We start from the raw sequence: 27,946 nt of genomic DNA, 5'->3' as shown, positions 1-27,946 counted from the left end.
AGAGTGTAAACTTAGCTATTCATAGCCATGCAAATGTAATTTCAGAGCAAGCATCAGCAGTTCTTTCATTAGAGTGACCATAATCCACTCTTGTTCCCAATATACAGTCAATACTGTCACATTAAATAGCTAGGAAAGGACACAAATACAAAAAGAAAATATTTTGACATAGCTGAGAAAATAGTGATGTCTTAAGGTCTTAAGAGCAACATCCTTCAACAACTAAAATGCATGTGAGCTACTTTGAGGATCGAGAAAACAACATGGATACTGGAGCTCGGAAATGGCACAATAGTTGTTTCCCGACACCGAATTTTGTATCTTACACAGATTATATGGGATACCAGCATGCACCACACATGGATAACCAGATGCAACCTTCAGGAGTCTGGGGAACTCTTTATGGACAGTCAGGGGAGGAATGGAATGAATATGGTCCAGAACCCACAAACACAAGTTCCACAGCAATATCTGGTTTACCTTGTGAACAAATGAACTACAACTCTGTTGAATATAACGCTATATCTCATTGTGGATCTGAGGCAATGTCTTTCAATACAATGAACATTGTTCAAATATCAAATGATAATCAAAGAAATCAGCCTTATCAATGGACGAGGAAAACATGTCTAATTCCAAAAGGTAAGCTAGGCATGATGTAGTGGATATTGCTTTTTTTCTAACTTTATTGTATTCATACCAAATAAAAAGGCACCCATACAAATGTAATCACTTATAAAAACATTTGTTTTAAAAATACTCACATATTTGTGTATATCTTATTGGCAAAAATGTAATTTTATATATATATACTGTATATATATATATATATATATATATATATATATATATATATATATATATATATATATATATATATATATATATAAATATATATATATATATGTATTTTTTTTTTTTTGAAAGAAGCTCTTTCCCACCACAAATACATCATATAGTAACAAATTGAAAACTAAGGGTATGAAATTATATTACTAAGACAGCATTTATAATAAGAAGGTGACATTCATAATCAATTATATTTTCTAACATAGGAATTTATCTTTCATGTGAATATTTAAAATGAAGATATGATTTTAAAACTTTAGTACTGGTTCCTAAGTATTTAAAAAAGTTGGACGAGGAAAACATGTCTAATTCCAAAAGGTAAGCTAGGCATGATGTAGTGGATATTGCTTTTTTTCTAACTTTATTGTATTCATACCAAATAAAAAGGCACCCATACAAATGTAATCACTTATAAAAACATTTGTTTTAAAAATACTCACATATTTGTGTATATCTTATTGGCAAAAATGTAATTTTATATATATATACTGTATATATATATATATATATATATATATATATATATATATATATATATATATATATATATATATATATATATAAATATATATATATATATATGTATTTTTTTTTTTTTGAAAGAAGCTCTTTCCCACCACAAATACATCATATAGTAACAAATTGAAAACTAAGGGTATGAAATTATATTACTAAGACAGCATTTATAATAAGAAGGTGACATTCATAATCAATTATATTTTCTAACATAGGAATTTATCTTTCATGTGAATATTTAAAATGAAGATATGATTTTAAAACTTTAGTACTGGTTCCTAAGTATTTAAAAAAGTTTTAAAATCATCATGGTGTCTCTTTTTTTGTATGGGCCTCCAACCTTTTAATAGATGCATTTGATTTATACATTTATTGTTTTTTATCTCCAGTGTTATTTAATACAGATTTAAATAATACATCCTATATAAAGTATACAAAACAAATAGGGCACCTTATTGAACTTACATACCTCTTTGTCTTAAAAACTGGAATATGTATTAACTGTATAGTTATGTTTATTTGGTTTAGTAAAAATGCAAAGTATTTTCAAAATTATTAATATGTCAGAAAATGGTCACAATGAAGATTTTGTGTATTTGTGCTTAAATTATATTGAGGGCAACAATTTAATTTAGTAAATAATGAATAATATGAATTACAAAAGTACAACGCTCTTATATTGCAGTAGCCAGTTTAAAGAAAATGATGTAATATACAATATATTTTAAATAAGATATTTTGTTTTACATTGACTAATACATGAAATACAACTTTATACACACTGCATTTAAAATCTTTCTCCAGACTGCAAACTAAAGTCCTATAATCTCTTAAAATAAAAAGGAATGCATGGGTAGTATTAAACAAAAATGTAAAAAGACTATTGCCTGCAAGGGGACTATTGTTTAGATTACTAACTAAGGCCTAGTTTCCATTGAGGCGGTAAAGCTTGGAAATTTGTGGTAAAATAAAATATTATCCATAGGCTTTAATGGATATAAATGTTTTTACCACCAGTTTCCAAACATTACCACCTCAATGGAAATTAGGCCTAAGTTGTTTTTATAATGTTTTGTGTAGCATTTCCATACAATGACACTAAACATTTTCTCATGTTTTTGCGTTGATATGTAGATTGGTATTTCCTATAAATAAAAACAAAGTGATTTAAGATTTCCATGTAAAATTACTAAAAGGGTTTGTTTTAATTTTATTGTCAGCAAAATGTGTACTATTTTGTTTGTTATCTAGTAATTAAGTTTTTAATTAATAGCAAAGATTTCACCTTTATATATGACAAACTGTTTAATTGTAACCCATTTTATTGGTTCTCATTAAGTCAACAATTTCATTAAAACTTCAAAAAAGCGTGAAATAACTATCACAGTTAAAGCATAAAGTTGTTGTTTTTTTTAAAACAGATTAAAAAGTTATACTTTATAAAAAAAACAATTACTAGATAAATCTATTGATTTAATTGGTTATTATTGAATAATACATTGCAGGAATAGAATGGTGATAACTTGTAAAATACAAAAGCAATTTATTTGTAATGGGTGAAAAATGTCCTTGTAATTAAAATTGAAAACAATAAAATAAAGTAATAGGGCATAAAAGAGAACGGTTCAATTGATTATTCATTTTATATAAATACAGATCTTCTAAATAATAACCAATAAATACATTTTTACATTTTAAATTCAGTGACAAATAGCAAACAACTTTGTTGGGAGGCATTTTAAATACATTAATATTATATTTATAAATGTATAATGCATATGTTGATTTTTTAAGAAATATGTTAAATTGATTAATAAAAAAAATACTAGAAATGTAAAAAAAAAGAAGTTTGTTTCTGATTTTTTTAAGAAAGCAAACAAACAAAAACTTGTAAATGTGAGAAAAGGGATTCCACAGAATGATAGATTCCTTTTCCTTTTCTCTGAAGATCAAAGGACTCCTTAAATTTGTTTAGGGCTTGTACATTCCAAACCAATTGGTTTGTGTCCCTGAATGTGAAAAAAAATCTTGATAAGATCTTCATGTAACTGCTTTGTACCTTGTGTGCTTAAATGGCAATACCTCAGGTTAAAACACTTTCTAGAGTTCTTTGTTTTACATGACCCCCAAGATTCCCTGTAAGATCAGATCTTTTTTCCCCCCATAATTAAAAAACTAACTTATCTTTTTTTTTGCAATATCCAATACCAGACTAAACATTATAAAAACAATAGCGGGTTCTAGATGTGGTTGGTGTCCAAAGGGGCAATGTTGTAAATATTTGTATAATGTGTAAAAAAAAAAAAAAAGAGAAAAAAAAAGCACTATTTAAATATAGAAAAAAATCTATCTATCTTTACAACGTTTTATTTTGATTTTCCAACTAATTGAATGTATATGTTTGTGCAAAATTGGTCCAAGTACAGACACTCAGGGCTAGATTTATCAAAGCCACTTCTCCTTTAATTCCGTCCAAAATAGTGCATACAAACTGATCGTCATATTCATCAAAGCACTCTGCGCCTATAATTGCGCAAATCTGAAAGAAACTTCTTTGCACTCCGCTTGCATTCACCTAGGTGCAAGGGCGCGCTTCCGAGTGCAACAATACACATTAGTAATAGGCGTAATTTAACAGCCGACCTACAAATATGCCCAGTTTCTTATTTATCATTGCTTTGCGCCAATAGGGAACTGAAATTTCGGCTCCTATTGCGTGTTGTATATTTCGCCATACAGACTGAGGCGAACACCATTATAATACATGCTTTTACATCTTGTGATGCAGTACTTTCTTCTTTTAACTAATTTTTCAAAGGCTCAGCGCCAAGAAAAGACTGTTATTGGCAGAAATTTGCGCTTCCACAGGCGCATATGGGTACCAACAGTTTTATATATATGTATATATCGATATATTGATATATTTTTGCGATCTTAAATTATCAACATATGGCAAAAACAGCACAGAAACATTATATAATATAAAAATAAGTTAAATAGTTACCTAAAAAACGCTTTTTTAATAATCAAAACATGGTGGCGTAAATATTTATAGGGATGTACTGTGATAAATAGGGAGTCAATGCTTTTTCCGACAGGCAAAATTTATCATTATTACACCCCAGCTCGCCTGCGCAAAGTTACATCTATTTTTTTTATAAATTCAGGCGCACATGTGCGCTTCTCCGGAGGCGAGCTGGGGCGCAGTTACAGGAGATGCACATACAGAGTTCGCCTAGCCTTTGATAAATCTAGCCCATAGTGGCTAATGAGCAAAATTGTACCATATCAAGAATCAGTGTAAGACCACACAAGCTTTAAAAACAAAGGGTGTTTTTTATTTCAAAAATAAATAAAACATTTAAAGTACCTTCTTTTAGATGCAACGCAGAACGAAAATTAATTTAATCATGCAACTACAGTTTAATATTTTAAATTTCTTTAAAATATGGTAATTGTAAACATTTTACAGAGATATATTTAATTTTATTTGATCCATTCAAAAGTTTATTTTAAAATATATTACCAGAAAAATAAATGTTTTTCTTCTGAACAAACCTACTTTTCTTATCATGCATTTGTTTCTGTCAAATAACACAGCCATGGTAGTTGTCCCTTTCAGACAGTTAGTAATGGATAGTTTATTACCAATAGCACACAAGCATATAGTATAAGGCCTCATATTTTAAGCTAAAAATTAAAAAGATTTTAATGAATTCAATGTCATTAAATTTAAAAACAAAAGCAAATGCAATTGCTGCGGCTATAATAATAATGATGATGATTATGATCATCATCAAATCTTATTAATAATATAAATGTATTTGCTGTAACATAAAAAAGATAAATATATATTTTAAAGATGTTTCACCTTATATATTCTGCATTCACACTGCAAACTAAATCACTATCAGTTTTTACAACTTATTACCTCTAGTATACAAAATATAAAAATGACATATATTGTACAGGATGTTTGGGTTACTGCACTAAATAAGTTTAACAGAGCTGCATATAATTGTAAATTTCTATTTTGCATTTACAAGGAAATACCAGGACTAAGGAGAAATACAGAGTGGTATACACAGATCACCAGAGGCTAGAACTTGAGAAAGAATTCCTCTCAAATAAATATATCACTATTCGAAGGAAATCTGAAATCGCACTGAGTCTGGGTCTGTCAGACAGACAGGTACAAAGAATAATGTAATGAACTGTAATGTAAAACTGGGGTTCAATGTATTGCTGTGTATAAAGGGACATTAAACTGTAAACATTTCTGTACTTATCTTCCCAATGATCCGTTTACTTGCTGGCAAACAGCTGCATTACCACTATTTTATCATTTGAAATAGCTGAACTTTCCTGTTAAAACCACAACCTATACTGAAAATAGAATACTGCTCTATTCTCTGTAGAAAGGCTATGTAAACTAGATACATCAACACAAATTAACTTCCCAGTGGAAGGGGGGGGGGGTTGTATCTGAAATAGCTGGGTTTGCTCATCAAACCCCCAGCCATGCATTTTAATATCCAACCATTAGGCTTTGTGTATATATAACGAGAAGACACAAGCAGGTCTACGCTTCTTACAGGCTCAGATCATTTAAATAAGCATGTCCTTGAGAATGATATCTGGATATAACAAGAAAAAAGCTTTTTTTAAATAGAAAAAAACAAACAAACATGAAGGGGAATACCTCATTCATTTAATACCCAGCAGCAGGTATAACAAGTATTTGGGACACATTGGGCCAGATTACAAGTGGCATGCTAACTGTTGCGCGCACGTGAAAAGGGGTTTATCTCGGCTCTTTGTGTGCATTGGAAGTAGCACGGTATTACGAGTTGAAAGTAAACATATTTGCTTGGGAACAATTGAATTCAACATGGGTCGAGATAGCGTGACTTCAGAGCTCTAGTTAACTGTTACACAATGCAAAAAAGTTGCACAAAACACATCAAAATTACATTTAAAAGTACAGTTACACTCATTATAACACTATCTAATATAAATTATTTAAAAACAATATTGTATATAAAAGTTATAAGGGCTCAAAGCCATGAGGTCTCAGGTGTTAGGAAAAAAGAAATAAAATATATTTAAATATATATGTTTATATGTGTGAACATATTTATTTATGTATTTATATGTGTATATATGTATTTTTAGACATATATACACATATGAATACATAAATACATATGTATACATATATAGACATATATATATATAAGTGCATTCTAGCCCTTTGCAGTCAAGTATGTATTTACTGTAAACATTTCACATTCCAATGTATATATATATATATATATAATATATATATATATATATATTTACTAAAATATATACTGTATATATATATATTCATATGTATGTATGTATGTATGTATTTAAGAATAAACAGAACATAGTCTGTTCATTGGAATGTGAAATATTCATATTTCATGTCGGGTAAGCACACTTGAGAAAACCCAATCTTGTTGGGTGTTCCCCCCCCCCCCACACTTTTTACGCTTTATTGAAGTCTATGTGAGAATACGTTAATATGGTCACAATATTCTTAGGGTTAGATTTATTAAAGCTGAGGCGTACAGGGGCGCATATACGCGCCCCTGTATGCCTCAGCTCGCCTGTGGCGGGGTGAAATTACCTGCAGGTATTCGGCATTGCACACGAGCGCAATTTTGCGCTCGCATGCAATCCTGCCCGCGCACAGCCAATCACGCGCGGGCAGGAGCTGTCAATCTCCTCGGTCTGACTAGACCGAGGAGATTTAATTTTGCCACATTAGAGGTGGCGAAGAGGCTAGGAAAGCTGTGGTCTGGTGACCGCTGCTTGATAAATGACGGCGAGCAAGTTCTTGTGAGAACTTGCAGCCGTAGGGCGTTAATAAATCTAGCCCTAAATTCCACTTTTTACGTGTCGGGTTAGCACTTGCACACAAAGGTTTTACTTTCAACTTAACACACGCTCTACCTGACGCGCAAGTCTAGCAGGGTTAATACGCGAGCAGGAGCACAAACTACCGCTCCACTCATAATCTAGCCCATTAAGGGAGAAATATTACAGTACAGTGTCCTTTTAAGGTGCAAAAGGCAAACACAAAATAGAAAACTGCAATTGCTTTATAAGTAATACATTTGGATATACTGCACTTATTTTGCTTCTTCTTTGGTTTGAGAGTTAAAAGTGGATAATCAAGGATAAGAATTGGAAAAAAACAAATTCCACAATTTATAAGTATTCACACGTTACCATTATATGTACACATACATACACACAATGTGTGAAAACCTGGAATGCAACCAGTTTGTAGAAATTTTCATTATAAGCTTTTGCCTGAAATCACTGACATTATACTGCCTGAGTGGCACTAATTACAAAACTAATACATTGGTTCAGTACTTTCTAAGAACTGGTTGTCTTTCTCTGTTAATCCCTGGTTTACAAAACTGTTTTAAATTAAACAATTAATTTACTAATTCATGATATCTTAAAATGTACAAGGATTCTACAGCAGCTAAGCTTTCTTTTTACTTTCCTCAAACTTTAACATGAATTTGTTTAGCATAGTTTGCTTATCTCCTCTTTTCAAGCATAACCTTGGTTACGAAGTACATGGCCATAAAACACACACAAAGTATTTCATTTTATTGCTATCACTAAGTTTCTGGATATTGAGCTGTGTATAAGAAAAGGGTATTCTTGCCAAACACACACATTTGTTTGATGAGTTGATGTGTAATTTACCTACTGTAAATAGAGCATACAAACAATTTTTAAATACATCTAAATGTACTATAGGTCTTTCCTAAATTTTCATATTACAGTACTGGTTAATACCACATTTAAATGGCATTATGCACCTCTTACTTTGTGTGACAATTGTGTTTGTCCCAGTAGAGTCCCGCACTAGCTATAGGGGCCAAAAAGCAAATCCTTCTTTAACCTGCAAATCAAATAGCTGGTTCAGGCAATTTGCAGCATTTAAAAAAAAATTGGTTACAGGCGGTTTTGCTTTTTTACTTCTCTTTTTTCACTTAAAGGAACACTGAACCCAAATTTATTTCCGGATTCAGTGTCCCTTTAAAAGGACAGCCAACTCCAAAATGTTTATTGTTTAAATTGTTTATTACCCATTCCCTAGTTTTTCACAGCCAACATGGTTATATTAATATACTTTTTACCTTTGTGATTACCTTTTATCTAACTAAGCCTATTCTGACAGCCCCCTTGATCACTATTTATTTATTATCGATTGACTTGCATTTTAGCCAATTAGTGCAGTGTCAGCTACAACTACACGGGTGTGAGCACAATGTTATCTATATGGTTTACATAAATTAGCAGCCCCCTGTTGTGAAAAGTTCATAAAAAAGCATGTGATAAGAGGCTACCTATAGTAACTTAGAAACAGGCAGAAATGTAGAGGTTTAAATGTTATAAATTATATTAATATAACCAATGTTGGTTGTGCAAAGATGGGGAATGTGTAGTAAAGGCATTATCTATCTTTTAAACAATAACAAGATTTATGATTTCCTGATAAATCTATTTTTTTGCGGATATGGTGAGTCCATGGATTCATCAATTACTGTTGGGAATATCACACCTGGCCAGCAGGAGGAGGCCAAGCCAAGCTGTTAAGTATCACTCCCCTTCCCACAAATCCCAGACATTCGACCGAATGGAAATGGAGAAAAAAAGGAGACGCACAAGGTGTAGAAGTGCCTGAGGTTCAGTCAAAAGAGAACGGTCTTAAAATGAAGGGCGTGGCCGTGGACTCACCATATCCGGAAATAAATAGTTTTATCAGTTAAGCATAGATCTTGTTTTCTTTCCTAAGATATAGTGAGTCCACAGATTAATCAATTACTGTTGGGAATCAATACCCAAGCTAGAGGACACAGATGAATAGGGAGGGACAAGACAGGTAACCTAAACAGAAGGCACCACCGATTGAAGAACTTTTCTCCCAAAAGAAGCCTCAGCCGAAACAAAAGTATAAAATTTGAATAATTTGGAAAAAATATACAGAGAAGACTAAGATGCAGCCTTGCAAATTTGTTCTACAGAAGCTTCAGTTTTGAAACCCCAAGAAGAAGAAAACAGCTCTAGTGGAATGAGCCGTAATTCTCTTAGGAGGCTACAGACCAGCAGTCTCATAAGCAAAACGAAGTAAACTTCTCAACCAGAGAAAATAAGAAGTAACAGAAGCTTTCTGACCCTCACGTTTCCCAGAGAAAAAAACAACAGGGCAGAAGACTGGCGAAAATCCTAGACGCCTGAAAATAAAAAACAAGCACAACATCCAAGTTGTGCAACAAACATTCCTTATGATAAGAAGGACTAGGACATAGAGAAGGAACAACAATTTCCTGATTAATATTTCTGTCCGAAATCACTTTTAGGAAGGAAACCTAAATTAAAACGAAGAACCGCCTTATCGGCAAGAAAGATAAGGCGAATCACACTGCAAGCTGAGAGTTCCGAGACTCTCCGAGCAGAAGAGATAGCAACAAGAAACAAAACCTTCCAAGATAACAATCTAATATCTATGGAATGCAATGGCTCAAAAGAAGCCTGCTGCAAAAAACATTGAGAACAAGGTTAAGGTTCCAAGGAGGAGTAATAGACTTAAACACAGGTCTGATTATGACCAAGGTCTGACAAAAAAAAGATTGCACATCTGGCATATTCGACAGAAGCTTAAAAGGCCAAAAAGATGCAGAAATCTGACCCTTCAGGGTACTGATTGACAACCCTTCTCCAGACCTTCCTGGAGAAAAGACAAAATCTTAGGAATCCTGATCCTACTCCAAGAGTAGCCATTGGATTCACACTAAGAAAGGTATTTGTGCCATAGTTTATGGTAAATCTTTCTAGTAAGAGGCTATCCTCTGAGACAGACCTGTATGATCCCCATTCCATTGATGGAGCATTTTTAACTGCAGAGCGCTCAAATGAAATTGAGCAAAGGGAATGATGTCCATGGAAGCAACCATCAGACCAATCACCTCTGATGGCCAAACATTAGACTGGAGAGAGAGGCCAAGAGGAAAGAATTTAAGCTTTTCTGACCTCCAAATATTTTTCTGATGATTATGGTCCCTAAGAAACCCATCCTTATGGCTGGAACAAGGGAACTCTTTTCCAAATTCACTTTCCCTCCGTGGGAACGTAGAAAAGACAACAAAGTCTCTGTGTGAGAGTTAGCTGGTTTAAAATATGGTGCCTGAACCATTATGTTGTCCAGGAAGGGCACCACAGCAATCCTCAAAACCAGAGAGCCCCCATTGGAAGCCGTGGCAAAGCCATAGGGTAGAGCAACAAACTGAAACTGTTTGTATGAAAACCAAAACTCAGGAACTTGAGATATGCATCCTCCAGGTCTATGGTCACCATGAACTGACCCTCTTGAACCAAGGAAGAAAGGAAACACTAGATTCTATTTTGAAGGATTATACCCAGCTTGATGAGACACATTAGGTCTACCATAGGACGAACAATTCCCTCTTCTATCCTCACAGGGAAGAAAGGTCTTTAACATACTTCAAAACACCTCACTGTTATCTGTCTGCAGATAAAATGAAGAGAAGGAGCCCATCACTGAAAGGAAGGAAAGAAGCATATGAAGAAATCTTAAAATACTATGTCCGCGGCCTATCCTGGACATCTCGTATCTATGTTTGAAGACAAACAGAGAGATCAACCCCTCAATTGGACCGATCCCGGATTGAGGGCAAACTCCTTCAGGACTATTAATCTTGTCTAGAGGTAGAAAAGACCCTTTTCCACCCTTATATCAGAAATATTACTGACAGATCAGGACCAAACTAGGTCCTACCCTGCAAGGAAGCACCAGAAACTTGGACTTGGAAAATCCACTGACCAAGAACATAGACCCAATGCCCCAAGGGCTAGCACAGCAAAGCAGGATATCTTAGCTCCCGGCTAAATTTTTTGCATGGTAGCATCAGAATAACAGAATTGGTAATCTAAGAGTCTAAATTATGTACTGGATTTCCTCTTTAAAGGAGTTCCTACCAAATTTGAATCAGACAAGGCGTCGCACCATAAGATGCAGCACTTGACATAGTGGCAATACAACTTCCATTGAAGCCCCTTAGACCCTTGAATCCTGAACAGAACACCTATCCTATCTAGGAATCACAGTTCTTTTAGCCAGAGTAGAAATGACCTACTACTTTAGGCACCGTGCCTCAAGATATTTAATCGAGACAGAGATAGGAAAATCTTATTAAAGACAGGGGATGGGGAAAAAAGAATCCCAAACTTATCCCATTCCCGTGAAAAATCTAGCACATACAGGAAAGCACTTTCACAAAGGAAGTAACCTCAAGCAACTATTAAGTTGAATAAGAGTTCTTTGAGTTGACAACGACAGGCGTGTCAGTCGCTCCAGTAGCTAAAACCTCATTTAACAATACACAAGGTGATTAAGCATACATCTGAAGGAACCACTTCAGCATCAGATAAAGGAATTATACTGTCCCAAACTGAGCTTTTACCCTCAGAGAGTACTGTGTAGTAGGAAGGGCAACCTGTGTAGTAGCAGGTGGAACAGAAACCTTACTATCTGAACTCTAATATTCCTCTTTTGCGCTTTCCCATTAGTATAGGAAAAAGCAGACAATGCCGCAGATATCACAGACGATACCTGAGCAAAAAAAGAAAATTCTGCAAGCAAATAAGCTCCTCCAGGAGACTGAGAGGAAAACGCAGGGCACTGTATGTAACTCCATAAAGGCTTGGGACATTAGAGGAGAAAACTGTGGCATTGCCTAAACAGCATCATCCTGAGAGACATAATATGGGTCAATCTTTGACATAATATAGAAACAGAGCCCTAATTCCGTGAGAAGACTCACATAATTTTTGCACAAAACATACAACAAAAAACACTGTCAAGGTTGTGCTGCCACTTTAAAAAATCTTAAATTGCCTTGGGAGTAAAAGGCAATATTATCCACAGGAAACAAGTTTCAAAAGCATGACAGAATTGCTCAAACCTGATTTATTAAAGGGACAGTGTACTGTAAAATAGTTTTTCCCTTAATGTGTTTACAATTGCTTTTTTTACCAACTGCAGAGTAAAAAATGTATGAAAATTAGCTTTTTAAGGCTTTTTTGTGTATATTAAAGCTCTGATTTTGTGTTTTGAAGTCACAACCTAATAAAATGGGTTGAGCTTGTAGGTATAATCCGATCTCATTACTGTATCACATTGTGCACATATACCTGCTTCTTTATCTTATATCTGTCCTTAAAACAATCACCAGTACTTTGAGAGAACAATGGAAAATCAACATTTTATTACCTTACCTCTGCTTTATCACACTGGGAGTGTAATTTCTTCTGCTGGCTGTGTTTACAAAGCTTATCTATAGCTGGTACGCGCGGCCACAAACTTTCAGAATAGGTGGGGATACCACATGCTAAATTAACAATTTTAAATGCCAATATAAGGGTAAAGGAGCTACTTGTAAACAATTTAATACACTCCAGCAGGTAAAGTGGATCATTGGGAACAAATTAAAGGGGAGAAATTTTTTGAGTAAACTGTCCCTTTAAGGTATATAAGCAAAAACACAGTGACAAAAAGCTCAAATGTATTAATGACCCTGCTCAATATATATGGCTTTCACTATAGCAAAGTGTAAATGCAAAGCACAGCTCTGAGAACAAGAGACAATTAAACTAAGTGACTGCTTAGTGTTATATAAATAATAGCCCCTTAAACTATATGCACTCCAGACCATAGTCTGCATCACCTCTCCATTCTGAGACAGATAAGGAGGCAGAAAAAGTCGCCACTTCGATCTCATTAGAAGCAGGCGGAGTCACATACTGAGGAGAAGAAGCACGAATAACTCAATAATAAAGCTCTTCTCTGAACACATAAACCAGCAGTCTCATCAAAGTCCCCACCATAAAATACACCCATCAATCCCCGGTGCATTTCTCCTTTTATGCCGTAGCAGAGAAAGTGAGGGCACAAAAACTGCTGAAAAAGAAACTGTGCATAAAGCATACGTTTCCTAATAGTCTCAGAGTGAAATGTACAAGAGGGCTAAGCAAAATAGCCCTAACATATCAATAAAAATTTTAATACTGCAATGTCACAATACAATTTGAATAGAATTGCAGTAACAGTTTAAAGCATTAAAGCATGTTAACCTCTTCAAGATCTAACATATCAAAATAAGGGTGGGGAGCTGTGGACTCTTTCCATCTGAAGAAAAGAAAATGATCAGGTAAGCATAATTTATGTTTTTCTTCATAAAAGGAAAAAGAGTCCATAGCTGCATTCATTACTTTTGGGAAAACAATACCCAAGCTATAGAGGACACTGAATGCCAAGACGGGAGGGTACAAGAGGTGGCCCAGTCTGAGGGCACCAGGCCTGAAACCACTACCCAACAAAACCCTGCTTCGTCCGAAGCTGAGAAGATTGAAAGTAAAAAGCCCCAAGGACACTGACCCGCAGATAGTCCGGAAGGCTAGCTAGAGACCGCAAAATCAGACCCAATTGAGCCAACAGTCCTCCAGGACACACCATCACCCAGCGGTCGGCCCCCAACCACACACCCCTTACTAGCGAAGGGAACACCAAACCAAAACTCCCAAAGGGACAGGGCAAGAAAAAAAAATCAAAGTAAATCGAAAGGACACCACAAAATTCCATAAAGGAAGACCCCTGGAATGTGCCCAGCTCACAAAGACCTAAATGGGTCCAAAACAAATAAGGGGAGGCAACGCCCAGACCAACATAACAAAAGGTCCAGGACCGGGCATCCGAACAGTGATTTTACTCTCAACGTAGAGTGGAAGCACCGAAACGACAACTGAAGACTTATCCTCAAGTTGTCAGCACTTAGAATACTGAAGTATTCAACACAAATACGTGTAGCAGACCCAGACGAGGTAAACACCCGAGTCAGAAAACTTTACCAAGAAGTTAAATGCAGCTAAACAAGATATCGGATTGTAAAAACTCCAAGACAGAGGGAACCCTCTCCTGGGACGAAAGGCAAAGAATGACTGGGGGATGAGGGGAGTAGGAGGAGTATTTAAGCCTTTGGCTGGGGTGTCTTTGCCTCCTCCTGGTGACCAGGTTCTAATTTCACAAAAGTAATCAATGCAGCTGTGGACTCTTTCCATTTATGAAGAAAAAGAATGGGCAGAGTAAGCGTTCTATACCAGGGAAGCAAAGTGTTCCTAACTGCTTTAAAGCCATCACTGCCCTACTGAAGAGACTAAAGTGGAGAACAGCTATACCCAATCTTGAGAGGAAAGGTCAGAGTAAACCTACTCAGGCTTTCAAAATAATAAAATCTTGATTGAAGTGAAATAAATCCAATCTTCTTCAGACACGAAAAACATCACCTCCTCCTTGAACAGAGTCAAAGATAAAGACTGGGGTTTGTGGAAAGGGGAGCAATACTAAACAGCTTGGCTGTGGTGCTTTTTGCCTCCTCCTGCTGGCCAGGAGTGATATCCCCAACAGTAATTGATGAATCCGTGGACTCATCATATCTTAGGAAAGAAAACAATTTTCGTGTTGACTGTTTCCTTAAATACAATGCACACATTAATTGCATAATACATACATTTATCAGATGATAATTTAAGCAACAAACATTAACATTTAATATTAACTGATGCTAGCTTAATTTATATATATATATATATATACAGTATATATATACAGTATATATATATATATATATATATATATATATATATATATATATATATATATATATACATATAAATTTAAATTTGCCCATAATAAAAAGTACTAAGCGCTTAGAGTTTTATTTTATTTTTTATATAACATTACATTTCTTTGTTGCAGGTAAAAATCTGGTTTCAGAATCGAAGAGCTAAAGAAAGAAAATTGATCAAGAAAATCAGACAATTTGACAACAGCATTAGTTCTGCTCAGAGTGACTCAGGATCAATTAGCCCAGCGGACATGTCTGCTAGTTTATTCTCACAGCAAAGTACAATGAACAATTTACAATCATTAAGCAAATTGCATGAGTTTAAAGTATCAGAATAATTATAAAAGGAAATAAGGGTAAAAGTTTTACAATCTGGAAAAAAAATCAGAATGCTAGACAAATTCTATTAATATGTTTGAGATAAATAAAAGCGAGTGTGAGCATATTTTGGTGTACTGCGCATCTGGATAACTCCTTTGAGGGTTTAAACACATAGGGCCCCATTTAACAATGGCCAGCTGGACAAGGTTCGCTTCCACGAACCTGTCCGCCCGGCATCGCGGCCAGCAGCAGTACACTGCACGCATTTAATACTGCACAAGCCGATACTTGTTCAACGCCACAACTGCTCACATAAGGCCAATCACGCACAAGCAGGAGCTGTCAATCACCCCGGTCAGACTTGTCCGGGGTGATATTAATTAGCTGGCGTACAGGTTAGGAAGAAGAGGTCACCTATGCGAACCTGCACCACAGACGATCAAAGGCTGCAAATGCACCTTGATAAATGGAGCCCATAGTTACAAGGGGACTTTGGTGTAATAATAATTTATTCCTGAGCTGTTCTTGATTTACAAAAACATAAAAATGTTGCTAACAAAGGAACACCTTTAAATGGTTAAAAACATATTTTATATGCAGATGTTTTGCAAAGTACTGCTGAATTGCTGATATTTACTATGCATATTTAAAACAAATGGAAACTTTAAAGTTCTATTAAAGGGACATAATCCTATTTTCTATCATATATATGAAAGAACAGTAGTTAAATGAAGGAATAAGTAAACACTATATACTTTTCATGCACCTTCCTATAATTATGGATTCATTTTAACTATTTCAACATGGCAGCACCCATGGAATAACATCAATATAATTCTTGGAAAATGTAATTAGTGTTTAATGCCCCTTTAAGGAAGAGCCTGATTATGTACAACTGAATCATGGAACTCTACTGCTTATGGGCTGACAGGGAAATCCCCACAGGAAAAAAATACAGCACAGTGACATCTGATTTTTAACAAAGCTAAGCTCAGTAATACATTTCTTAACTTTCTCATTTAGAAAGAACAGAGGAAAAATGTAATTATCATACATTAAAACCACTAATACAAAAGACTACCAATTACTGCATTATGCATTTAGATGAGAGTTGTTTAAACATTACAAACCTTTAATTTTATGAAATAACAAGTAAAAGAAAATAGGGAAATCATGTTCCCCTTAAACGTTGATTTGCTTTTATCCACTCACACAATTCATTGGTTAGAACTTTGCTTTTTGACTTGAATGGCAATGACAAATTAACAATTCAACCCATTTAATAAGCAGTAGGAGGGCAAGATTCCAATCCAGGGAACCTGTCCATATGAGTTTGGAGCTTGTGAGGTGCTAATACACTGATTGCATTTACCCTTCTCCTGATCTCGTGCCAGCATGGCTTGCCCATCAGTCCAGGATGATTTAACTCTGCCACCTCTGAGGTGGTGAAGAGGTTAAGAAGCAGCAGTTAAGAGACTTTGTACTGTAAACCTGTCTCCCCCTTAATGTGTTTTTAATGATCAATTTTACCTGTTGTAGTTTGTTGAACTGTTTAGAATTAGACCCTTTATCTTTATTTTTTTATTTGAAATATTTACCTTGCATGTTGAATCTGGTTAAAGAAAGGTTTTTTTAGCAAGAGGTAGCAGAAGAAATCAACCTCCCAGAAAAGAGTAGTGAACCAAACTTATCTGAAAGGGTGTTCTTGCTGAATCTTTAAGTACATTTAACTACTACTAGCTGCTGGGTTACACATACATTCTCCCTTTAAGTAAAATTGAGGAAGGCTTAAAGGGACATTGTACTCCCCTTTAACGTGTGCCAATGGGCCATTTTTAATTGTTTACATTTTTTTTTTTTAAAGTTTATTGTGTGAAAATATAACAGTACAGAAATAAGCAAATGTAGCAATACAGTCATATTAATAGATAGTAGGATCATACTTGATCTATATTATTTTTCTATAGGTATAAAGTTATTTTTCCTTCTGTTCTACTTTATGCATTAGAATGAAGAAACTTGTGACGTTCATGTAGGAATAAATTTCTTGTGTCTCAGGGGACGCTCAGATCAGTGGCAAGCCATTCTGGCGGTGTGAAGAACAAGTAAATTGTTAACATATGCCATTCAAACTAAATTAAATCCTATGTACAAAGTTTTGCAGATAAAATTAATAAATTATTTTCTTCCCCTGGACAGTCGATTTGTGTGTGTATTTTTGTGGAAAAATGTAAGAGATGGAAGGCTATCAAGGGGGGGGGGGGGGGGGGAGGGTGAGAGAGAAAAAAAAAAGGTGGGGGGTAGAAGGGGGTTTAGTATCAGTGAGAGTGGTTAAAGGCTATAAAAAGTGCATTAAGGTTGTTTTTAACCCTTATTCTCCTTTTTCCACATCTCCAACATTAGTTTGTGTATTTCAATTGTGTCTTATCGGATGTAGTGGTATCTCTCCATCTGTAGAAGTAAGTCTACCTGGGCAGACCACACGCCCCACGGTGGGAATCAGTGGGGACTTCCAATGTCTGGGGATTAGGATTTTCATGCTGGTTAGCATGAGGATCATTAGCACGTGTTTCGCTTTATTTTTTAGTTTGGGAAGGCCAATAAACAATAATATTCCAGGTTTGTTAGGTATAAGGGTCTCCAAGGCCACGCTCATTCTGGCTGTCACTTCGTTCCATAGTTTTTGTATCCCTGCACAATTCCACCAGATGTGTAGGACAGTGCCCTCTTCCCTACAACCCCTCCAGCACCTGCCTGTGGTTTTGAGATAGATCTTTTGTAGTCTGTGGGGCATCAGGTACCACTGTGTCAACAATTTTAAGTTTGTTTCTAGAACTTTAGAGGAGATGAAAGAGGTCTTTGTTGATCTGAAGATCCCTATCCATTCCTGGAATGGGATGTTCATTCCAAGTTCCCTGTTCCAAGCACTGGTATAACTTGGTAAAGTATTTGTGTTTGGGACTAGCAAAATCTTGTATAGTAAGGAGATGAGTGTGCTGGTGTATGCTGCATTAAGCAGAGTTTTTCAAAATTGGTTGTCTGGTGAACTGTTGTTTGAAGGTGTGTGTATCAAAGAAGTGTTTTATTTGGGCGCAAGAGAAGCAATCTGGAACGAGCCCTGGGTCTGATATGGTGATCTCCTCATAAGGTTTTAATTTATTGTCATTTAAGAGATGTGCGAAGGATTCTTTGTTGATGTGGGGTGGGTTACAGAGATGTGGTTTAGTGGATGAGATGGAAATCGCTGGGTTGCATCTGAAAGGAGTCAGTGGGGATACTTTGGGACTCCATCACTAACACCTGTGGCGAAATCTCAACCAAACTGCAAAGAATTCCTTCAATACAAGTTATTGGGTGATTTGTATTGGCCTATGATTTATATGTAGCCACTCTATGGTGCCCACATTTTCTCTTTTTAGGATTTCTCTATCCAATTGTATCCAATGTTTATTTGTATTATTAGTGCTCCAGTCTAATAGTCTGTGTAAGAAGGTTGACAATCTGTATTTAGAGATGTCAGGGACTCCCAGTCCCCCATGTTTTTTTGGTACGTATGTTTTTTTTTTTTTTATTAATTTGTGGTCTGATGCTTTTCCAGATGTATTCATCTAGAAGGCTTTGTAGTTTATGGAGAAATTTGTGAGGGAGTGATATCGGTAACGTCTGGAGAATGTATAGGATTCTCGGGAGGATGTTCATTTTAACTACACTTATTCTACCTAACCAGGATATGGATTTATTTTTCCAGTTCGAGAGATCTCATACTATTTATCATTTTAGGGAGTTGTAGTTAAAGTCAAATAATGTGTATAGGTCAGGCGAGAGGTATATCACCAGGTATTTAATGGTTTTGTTTTGAAGGTGTAGGGGGCATCCAGAAGTGACTTGTAAGAAGGATTGTTGGGGTATCGATATATTGAGTATTTCAAAATCTTCTTACATTGAATTGGAAAATCTTGGGAGTGAAGTGTTTAGGTTTGTGTCAAAAGAACATCGTCGGTATACATTGCCAGTTTATATTCTGTTTCTCCCACAGTGATCTCTGATATTAGTTTATCGTTTCTTATTTTGTGGGCTAGTGTTTCTATGGATAGGGCGAACAAGATGAGTGACAAAGGGCAGCCCTAGCGGGTGCCGTTCATTATTTGGGACTTGTCTGAGAGTAGACAGTTAACTTCGATTTTTGCTGATGGGGAGCTATATGGGGCATAAATAAAGTTGATGTGGGATAGCATCGAACATAGATATGACCACTTCACTTTATCAAAAGCCTTTTCGGCATCTGTAGAAATGAGTGTGGCGGGTATGTGAATGTGGTATGAGTTGTAAGACCTTGAGGGTATTATCTCTTGCCTCTCTCCCTGGGATGAATCCTACTTGATCTAAGTGTATTAATGTTGGTAAGAATCTATTTATCCTGTTTGTTAGTATATTGGTGAATATTTAATGTCTGAGTTTAACAGGGAGATAGGCCGAAAGTTTTCCAGGTGATTTGGGGTTTTACCTGGTTTTGGTAGTACCGTTATGGGGGTCTCCAACATGCTTGGCGGAAACCCCCCCATATTCTAGGAGTGTATTAAACAGTAAGGTGGGTTGAGTTGTGAAAGTTTTATAATATTTCATAATGAAACTGTTGGGTCCTGGGCTTTTCCCGTTCGGCATGCTTTTAATTGCCTTGGCGTTTTCAAAAGTGGAAATTGTGGATTTTAGGTATTTCACATCCTCTTTGGTAAGTGTGGGTAATGTGGGATCTGAGAGATACTCTCTTTTCTTGAGGTTTCTTGAAGAGTGTTTTCCTGCGAATTGGTCTGGTTGTGGGGTTGTTGCTACTGTTTTATAGAGAGGAGTAGTAGTTTTTAAAAGTGTTAGCTTTAGTTTTGCTATCTTTGGATGTGTTCCTTTTTGATTAAGGTTGTTGTTTAAAAGTTGTTTGTCTAGTCTCCAAATGAATGGGGAAAGGGGTGTGCTAGGCCAGTGGAAAAGACATGATACTGGCCCCTTTAAATACAATCCCTTTATTTCAGATTTCAACCAAGTTAATTAATAACATGTTTGCTTTCATTTTCATTTGAAAAAAAGTCATAATACTACTACAGTATTTATCACTGACTGCAATTTTCTAAAATATATGAGCAAAACATTTATATACCCCCAGCTCTATATATTCTATATGTATCCACTTCATAAGGGATAAACCTCCTATTACGTCATACGTTCTCTAAACTAAAACTTATAAATAAAACACAACACCTTGGCTTGGAAGAAAGACCGGTCACAGTCACGTTTATTAAATAAACATATTTTAACTCTGGCTAATATTTGTCAAATATTAGGCAACTCTCTAACCCCTTAATGACCGGGCCATTTTTCAATTTTCTTACCCTTAATGACAATGGCTATTTTTACATTTCTGCAGTGTTTGCGTTTAGCTGTAATTTTCCTCTTACTCGTTTACTGTACCCACACATATTATATACTGTTTTTCTCGTCATTAAATGGACTTTCTAAAGATACCATTATTTTCATCATATCTTATAATTTACTAAAAAAAAAAAAGATAAAATATGAGGAAAAAATGGAAAAAAAACAAACTTTTTCTAACTTTGACCCCCAAAATCTGTTACACATCTACAATCACCAAAAAACACCCATGCTAAATAGTTTATAAATTTTGTCCTGAGTTTAGAAATACCCAATGTTTACACGTTCTTTGCTTTTTTTTTGCAATTTATGGGGCAATAAATACAAGTAGCACTTTGCTATTTCCAAACCACTTTTTTTCAAAATTAGCGCTAGTTACTTTGGAACTCTGATATCTGTCAGGAATACCTGAATATCCCTTGACATGAATATATTTTGTTTTAGAAGACATCCCAAAGTATTGATCTAGGCCCATTTTGGTATATTTCATGCCACCATTTCACCGCCAAATGCGATAAAAAAAAAAGTTCACTTTTTCACAAATTTTGTCACAAACTTTAGGTTTCCCACTGAAATTATTTACAAACAGCTTCTGCAATTATGGCACAAATGGTTGTAAATGCTTCTCTGGGATCCCCTTTTTCAGAAATAACAGAGACTTATATGGCTTTGTGGTTGCTTTTTGGTAATTAGAAGGCTGCTAAATGCTGCTGCGCACCACGCGTGTTTTATGCCCTGGAGTGAAGGGGTTAATTAGGGAGCTTGTAGGGAGCTTGTAGGGTTAATTTTAGCTTTAGTGTATTGTAGTAGACAACCCCAAGTATTGATCTAGGCCCATTTTGGTATATTTTATGCCACCATTTCACCGCCAAATGCGAGCAAATAAAAAAGAAAACTTTACATTTTTCACAATTTTAGGTTTCTCACTGAAATTATTTACAAACAGCTTGTGCTATTATGGCAGAAATTGTTGTAAAAGCTTCTCTGGGATCCCCTTTGTTCAGAAATAGCAGACTTATATGGCTTTGGCGTTGCTTTTTGGTAATTAGAAGGCCGCTAAATGCTGCTGCGCACCCCACGTGAATTATGCCCAGCAGTGAAGGGGTTAAATTAGGTAGCTTGTAGGGAGCTTGCAGGGTTAATTTTAGAGATCAGCCTCCCACCTGACACATCCCACCCCCTGATCCCTCCCAAACAGCTCTCTTCCCTCCCCCACCCCACAACTGTTCCTGCCATCTTAAGTACTGGCAGAAAGTCTGCCAGTACTAAATAAAAGTTATTTTTTTTTTTTTTTTAAATACAAATAATAAAATATTTTAGTTGTGATGGTCCCCTGCCTTAGCACCAACCTCCCTGATCCCCCCCTCCAGCTCTCTAATGCTCTGCCCTACCTAAGTACCGCCATCTTGGGTACTGGCAGCTGTCTGCCAGTACCCAGTTTGGCCCCACAAACCAAAGTATTTTAATTTTATTTATAACTTTTATTTTTAATTATTTCTGTAGTGTAGCAGCCCCCCCACAATACCCCCACCCCCTCCCCCTCCCAGATCCTTTTATATGTAAAAAAAAAATTAACTTTTTTTTCCCCTTCCTTCCTTCATTGGTGTCAGTGTGGCTAATGCGCGCACGTGCACGTGCGCCCCCATGAACACGCGCGCCCGTTCACGCGTGCATCGTGCACGCGCGCACACTCTCCCTCCTCCCACCCGGACGGCACCATCGGCACCATCGCTACCGGTGCAGAGAGGGCCACAGAGTGGCTCTCTCTGCATCGGAGGCTTGTAAAGGGCTATTGCAGGATGCCTCCATATCGAGGCATCACTGCAATACCCTCAGAGCTGCTGGAAGCGATTGTGATCACTTCCAGCACTCTGTTAGACAACTGACGTACCAGGTACGTCCATTGTCATTAACTGCTTGTTAATGCATGACGTACCTGGTATGTCAGTTGTCATTAAGGGGTTAATAATACTGATAACTGAACTTGTAGCAAGTTCCTTGTAGCTGGTGGCGGCATCTACTCACTAACTTAACCCCTACTGATTGACGGTCAAGACCCCTCTGATGTTTGCAGCATGGCACGTGGTTGCGCGCGCTCAATGGCATAGAGAGTCTTGTCATGGAGAGTTCTTCGGCCTGCAGCTCATAATGGGAGAGGAAGCCCTAAGCTGGCACTTAGTGGGCGTCACCTCTCCCTGTATTTTCGGGCCGTCACTCTTCTCTGTTTGTGCCCGCTCCCAGGGCCTTGCCCAACCGCCACAAGAGGAAAAGACAAAATTACTCTTGCCGCCACCCTGTAATCGACCCAGCCGCATTTCAATATAAAATTATAAAAACTATACAACTATATACAAATTTTTTAATTTTATTTTTAACTTTGCTTCATAACAGTCGGATGCCAACTATTGCACTGCAAATGGTGCCGCACATTGTTCTTTTTTTTATTTATAACACTAATAACAGGGCTTTCTGAATGTCAGCCAGGAATATATCCAACCCAACATCCGTCAGGTGTACCCCATCAGGGCGATAAAGGGCCTTGTTATATGCTGCTCTCTGCGTAACAATGTAACGTCAACGCAGTCGTGCAATCACGTTTGACCACCCTATTCGTACGTCCTGAAGCCAAGCACACAACCACTTCAAGTCCGCACTCATTATCCTAATGAGATCTAAAACTGGAATAGACCCCAAATCGTTACCCCCCAAATGCACTATGATCAAGTGAGGTTTCCCCCACCTCCTGTGTGCGTCCTGCAGAAGGGCCGGTAGCTCCTTCCAAATTAAACCCCTGCGACCTAGCCAGCGAATATTAGCCCTGGAATATGTGAATCCGAGCTGCTGCTCGTCTGGGGAATGAAGCACCCTAGTATGTATGGAGAGAGTGGTGTGTACTCAGTGGACACACCACGCCCTTAGGGGGCGCTTCCTCAGTTCCAATATAATAGGTGATATTGTAGTGCTTGTAATGTCTCGACAAAAAAAACAGGCCTAAATCTAGAAATATGATAATAGCAACAATTATAAAACTATAAATAAAACCCTAAAAAATCTAAAATGTGGACATAAGTAAGTAACCGCAATGCTGAAAATGATAATAGTAAAAAACTATATATATTTAAGAATATATATATATTACTAGAATATAAACATAGATTGGAAAAAATAATAAAATCAATTCAAAACCAAATAATGATAATGTGAAAGTCTATGAGTCCAGGGTAATGACAATTTCCAGATGTTTGAGGCTGCACTCTGTCAAAGGATGGCTATCCTGTAGTATGGAATCTAAAAAAGAATAAAAAACAGAGGCGCCACCATGGCCTAATATCGCCAGTACAGGTAAAATGAGCAGCAATATGAGAATGTGAATGCTCACAAACATAAAGCACCCCAATGGTGCTAGTAGAGCAGACTGACACTTCTCAGTGGTTCAGCACACTGTATCCAAAGCGCAAAGACAGTCAGGGATCCTCTGACACTCCAATGTATATGTGCCTATGGATAAAGGAAAAAGCAACACGACATGGCCCAATATCATCAAGACCATTTCCCAGAAATTCTTGTCTGGCAAAGGGCAGCCATGTCCCCTTCCCTTCTTGATCCGTTTTAGATCTCGGGATGAGCAAGAGCAGACCTTCTGCTGATGGTCTCAAATGCTCCATTTTAATGCCCCCGGATTCCCCTTTCTTAGTTGTAGACACCAGCTCCCCTATTCTCAAAGCTCCCACAAACGCAAACGAGAAAGCCGTCTGAAACAGGAGGGCCTTATAAGTCGATGAGCATACCCAACCCAATTTTTCCACCAGCTGCCGCAGTCTTCCGGCAGTGATGGGTTCCCTTTGGTCCTTAGAGCGGGGGGTCCAGCCTCCCCCACCCCTTCAAGACCTGTCTCACCAAAAAGGAACTGGAGAAATCTGACAACCCCAATGCTTTATTGAAGAATGATATGACTGCTAACCTGCTTAGAGCTGACAGTCTAGTCACCCCATCCTGTTTCAAGCACGCCAACCACTAAAGAACATGTACCTGAGAAGCCTGGTGAACCAAGAAACCCTTCTGCTCACTGAATCGCTCCTATCCCTTCCAGTGTGATACGTTCTCCACGTCTTGGGAGCCAAAGATGCTCGGATTAGTGGGAGAATGGTTTCCCAGACCCCGCCAACTGCCAAAGAAAGGGTGGGCAGGTTAAACCTCTTGCTGCTACTTTGGGAGCCACCCTCCTAAACTGATCCCATTGAAATATCGAGAGTGCATCAGCAATTACGTTCTGCACACCAGACACATGCCTTGCAGTGAAACATATATTGAGCTGCAAGCAGTGCAGAACCAGATGCCTAAGATAAGTCACTACCACTGGCGAAGACGCAGATAAGCAGTTTATGGGGAACACTACGCTCATATTGTCAGACCAGAAAATTACTGTTGGCCAGTAGATCCCCCATAACTCTACTTCTACCACTATTGGGAATAGCTCTAGCAAAGCCATATTCCTTGTGATGCCTGAAGCTATCCATTCTGTAGGCCAAGGTGCGGCGTTCCAATCTCCATCGAGATATGCACCATACCCCAGGCCGTATCGGTAAATAGATGCAACGACTGGTTTGAGACAGGACCCGACCTCCAAAGGCAGATTCCATTAAAGTGTACTAGGAATTGTTCCCATACCTTCAGATCCTCCCTCATTTGCAATGTGACTCGACAATGCTTCTGCTGACCTTTGGGACCTTTCAATTGCCCTTCCAGTCTGCGGTTGAAAACCCTCCCCATGGGAATAGCCCTCCCAGCAAAATTGAGGAGGTCCAACAGCGATTGCAGCTCCTTTATGGTAACGCAATCCGCCTTGGCAACTGATTGAACCAACTGCAATAGGTGTCGATCTCTATGCCCAAAAAGTAAGACACGTGCAAGGGCCCTGAGTTTTGTCCTGCATCACATTCATCACCCTTTCACATTCTCCTGAATCAGCGCAACCTACCAGCAGAAAATCATCCAGGTAGTGCGCCACGGCCCCACCCCAAGACGCCTTCTGTACCACCCAATGCAAAAATTAACTGAAGCATTCGAACAAGGCGCATGATAGCGAGCACCCCATCGGCAAACATCTATCAACATAATATTCTCCTGCAAACTTCATTCCCATCAGCCGAAAGGAAGAAGGATGGACTCTATATCCAATTTGGCCATTAGTGCTCCTCTTCCCTTAGCCTTCACTACCCCCAGTGCCTCATCAAAGGACTGGTAGTGTACCAAGCTTAGGTCTGGGTCAATTGCGTCATTGACAGATGCCCCTTTAGGATAAGACAAGTGGTGTTTTAACCTAAACTTGCCTTAGTCTTTTTTAGGTACCACTCCAAGAGGTGAGATGACCATGTCCGGGAACGGTTGTACCCAAAATGGGCCAGCCACCCATAGCCAATTATTTGGCCAATTTCTCCCTAACCACGTGTGAGAACTCGTAAGCCGATTTCAGATTATGATGCACCGTAGACCCCCCACTGCCGACGTGACAGGAATCCTGAAACCCTCAGCTAACACTGACCTGAGAAGCCTTGTAGCTTCCTGGCCCGGGTGGGGACCACTGCAAAACTTGCAGATGTGACGAAAGGAACAGTTAGTTCCCTGGTCACATTGCTTATCTTGAAACTTCCAGCATTCCCTGACCCGCCTCCTCGGGCGCAGCAGTGAACATGAAGAACCGGGCCTAGCAACGGCTGGTGGAAAAGAAGACCTCTCCCACCCCAGCTTAGACCACGAGTGCAAGTCTTGTGTCCCAAAATGCAGTATGGGATTCCCCACCATCTTCTTAAGTAACGCCACATCATAGTCCCACCAGGCCCCCTCCTTAAACCTTGTGTGGATGTCTTCAATCGTATCCTGGTATTTAAAGAGGTTGTGCCCCTAGGCTGGCTATTTGTCTACAAACAAGTGGCCAGTACCCTAAAGCCCCACTGCCATTCTTCGTAAGTCTCTTGCCTACGCGTGTTTTTGGGCCCTGAGCCATCCGCCACCCTTTCTTTAGCCCTGCACGCCTCTGGGGACAACTCGTATATGTTAACATACCTACCCTCCTGAATTTTCTTAATAACCTAAGCCTTAAGGTGCCGTATAATGAATGTACTAGGGTAGGTATCCCCATGCACTGTCACTTCCCTACCCACCGTGTGGCTTGGCATCTGTAAAGTAACCCCTTCTGCCAGCACCAGAGGAGCGGTGTCCACTGCACCCGAAGTGATCGCTTTTGCCTGCACCTGAGCTGCCACTAACTTCCTGATCATCCTGAACATTTGATGCTGCCCCTTGCCTACCAGCCTAAGCCTGCCTCCTTATCAGAGCCTGAGTTGCTAGAGGAAGACCCCATGGCAACATGTGTAGTGTTAGTTATTGTGCACTTACCAGTCGTCGCCGCTGGCTGAGGGGCTCCAGATGTAGATAGTTGAGGCTCCGCTGATGTTGTTGCTGTGCTCTCAGGGCCTCCTCCGGATAATGTGGGCTGGCTACTAGGCACTGCGTCCATTCTGGGCTCTCTTCCTACAGCTCCCTGCGGAAATAAACCGTTCTGGGGAGTACTCAGGATGGAGAAAAGGGCCCCAGCACCATCCCCAGCCTGCATCACCCCCTCTTGCACACCCAGAGCCGACACAACCGCTCTCCTAATCATCTCCTCCTGCATGCACACCATCTGACCAACATACCCACTTGCATCACGCTGCCCATTAGCAGCTGCAGAGGCATTAAACATAGTGTCATTCATACCCCCTTGACAAACGCTGGGCACTCCACAAGCATTGCTGTTATCCCTCAGTATATCCCCACAGCGACCCTCATCAACCCTGGGCCTCGCTGAAGTCAATCCCCCGTACCTACAGTTTCCCCCTCTCTCAATTGGGCTTATGTCCGCCACCACTGCTGCCCCTCCTGTGACAACCGGATCTGCACCTGAGCCCCAGTGAACCACACAAGCCGGCCCCCTGCCCTCTGAGGCCGTTGCCTCCACAACTTACTCGGAGCGCTTCCGGATGGTGTTCTGGGCCTCGTGTGACTCCTCCGTCTCCTGCATGACCGTCCGCACTCCTCCCGGC

At 38.3% G+C, this 27,946-nt stretch overlaps 1 protein-coding gene across 1 annotated transcript; it reads left to right on the top strand.

Moving 5' to 3' along the window:
* Positions 1-227: 227 nt before the first annotated feature.
* LOC128660569 (homeobox protein CDX-4-like) lies at positions 228-25,718 on the top strand. The gene is made up of 4 exons (XM_053714495.1): positions 228-642; positions 5,412-5,557; positions 15,254-15,448; positions 25,539-25,718. Exons 1-4 carry the CDS (start codon positions 228-230, stop codon positions 25,716-25,718), a joined length of 936 nt encoding a protein of 311 aa, XP_053570470.1.
* Positions 25,719-27,946: the final 2,228 nt, after the last annotated feature.

Source organism: Bombina bombina, chromosome 1 (genome assembly GCF_027579735.1).
Source record: "Bombina bombina isolate aBomBom1 chromosome 1, aBomBom1.pri, whole genome shotgun sequence".
In the NCBI taxonomy this organism is placed as follows: Eukaryota; Metazoa; Chordata; class Amphibia; order Anura; family Bombinatoridae; genus Bombina; species Bombina bombina.
Note: the sequence above shows the minus strand (reverse complement) of the source record. Positions and strands in the feature narration are given on the sequence as shown.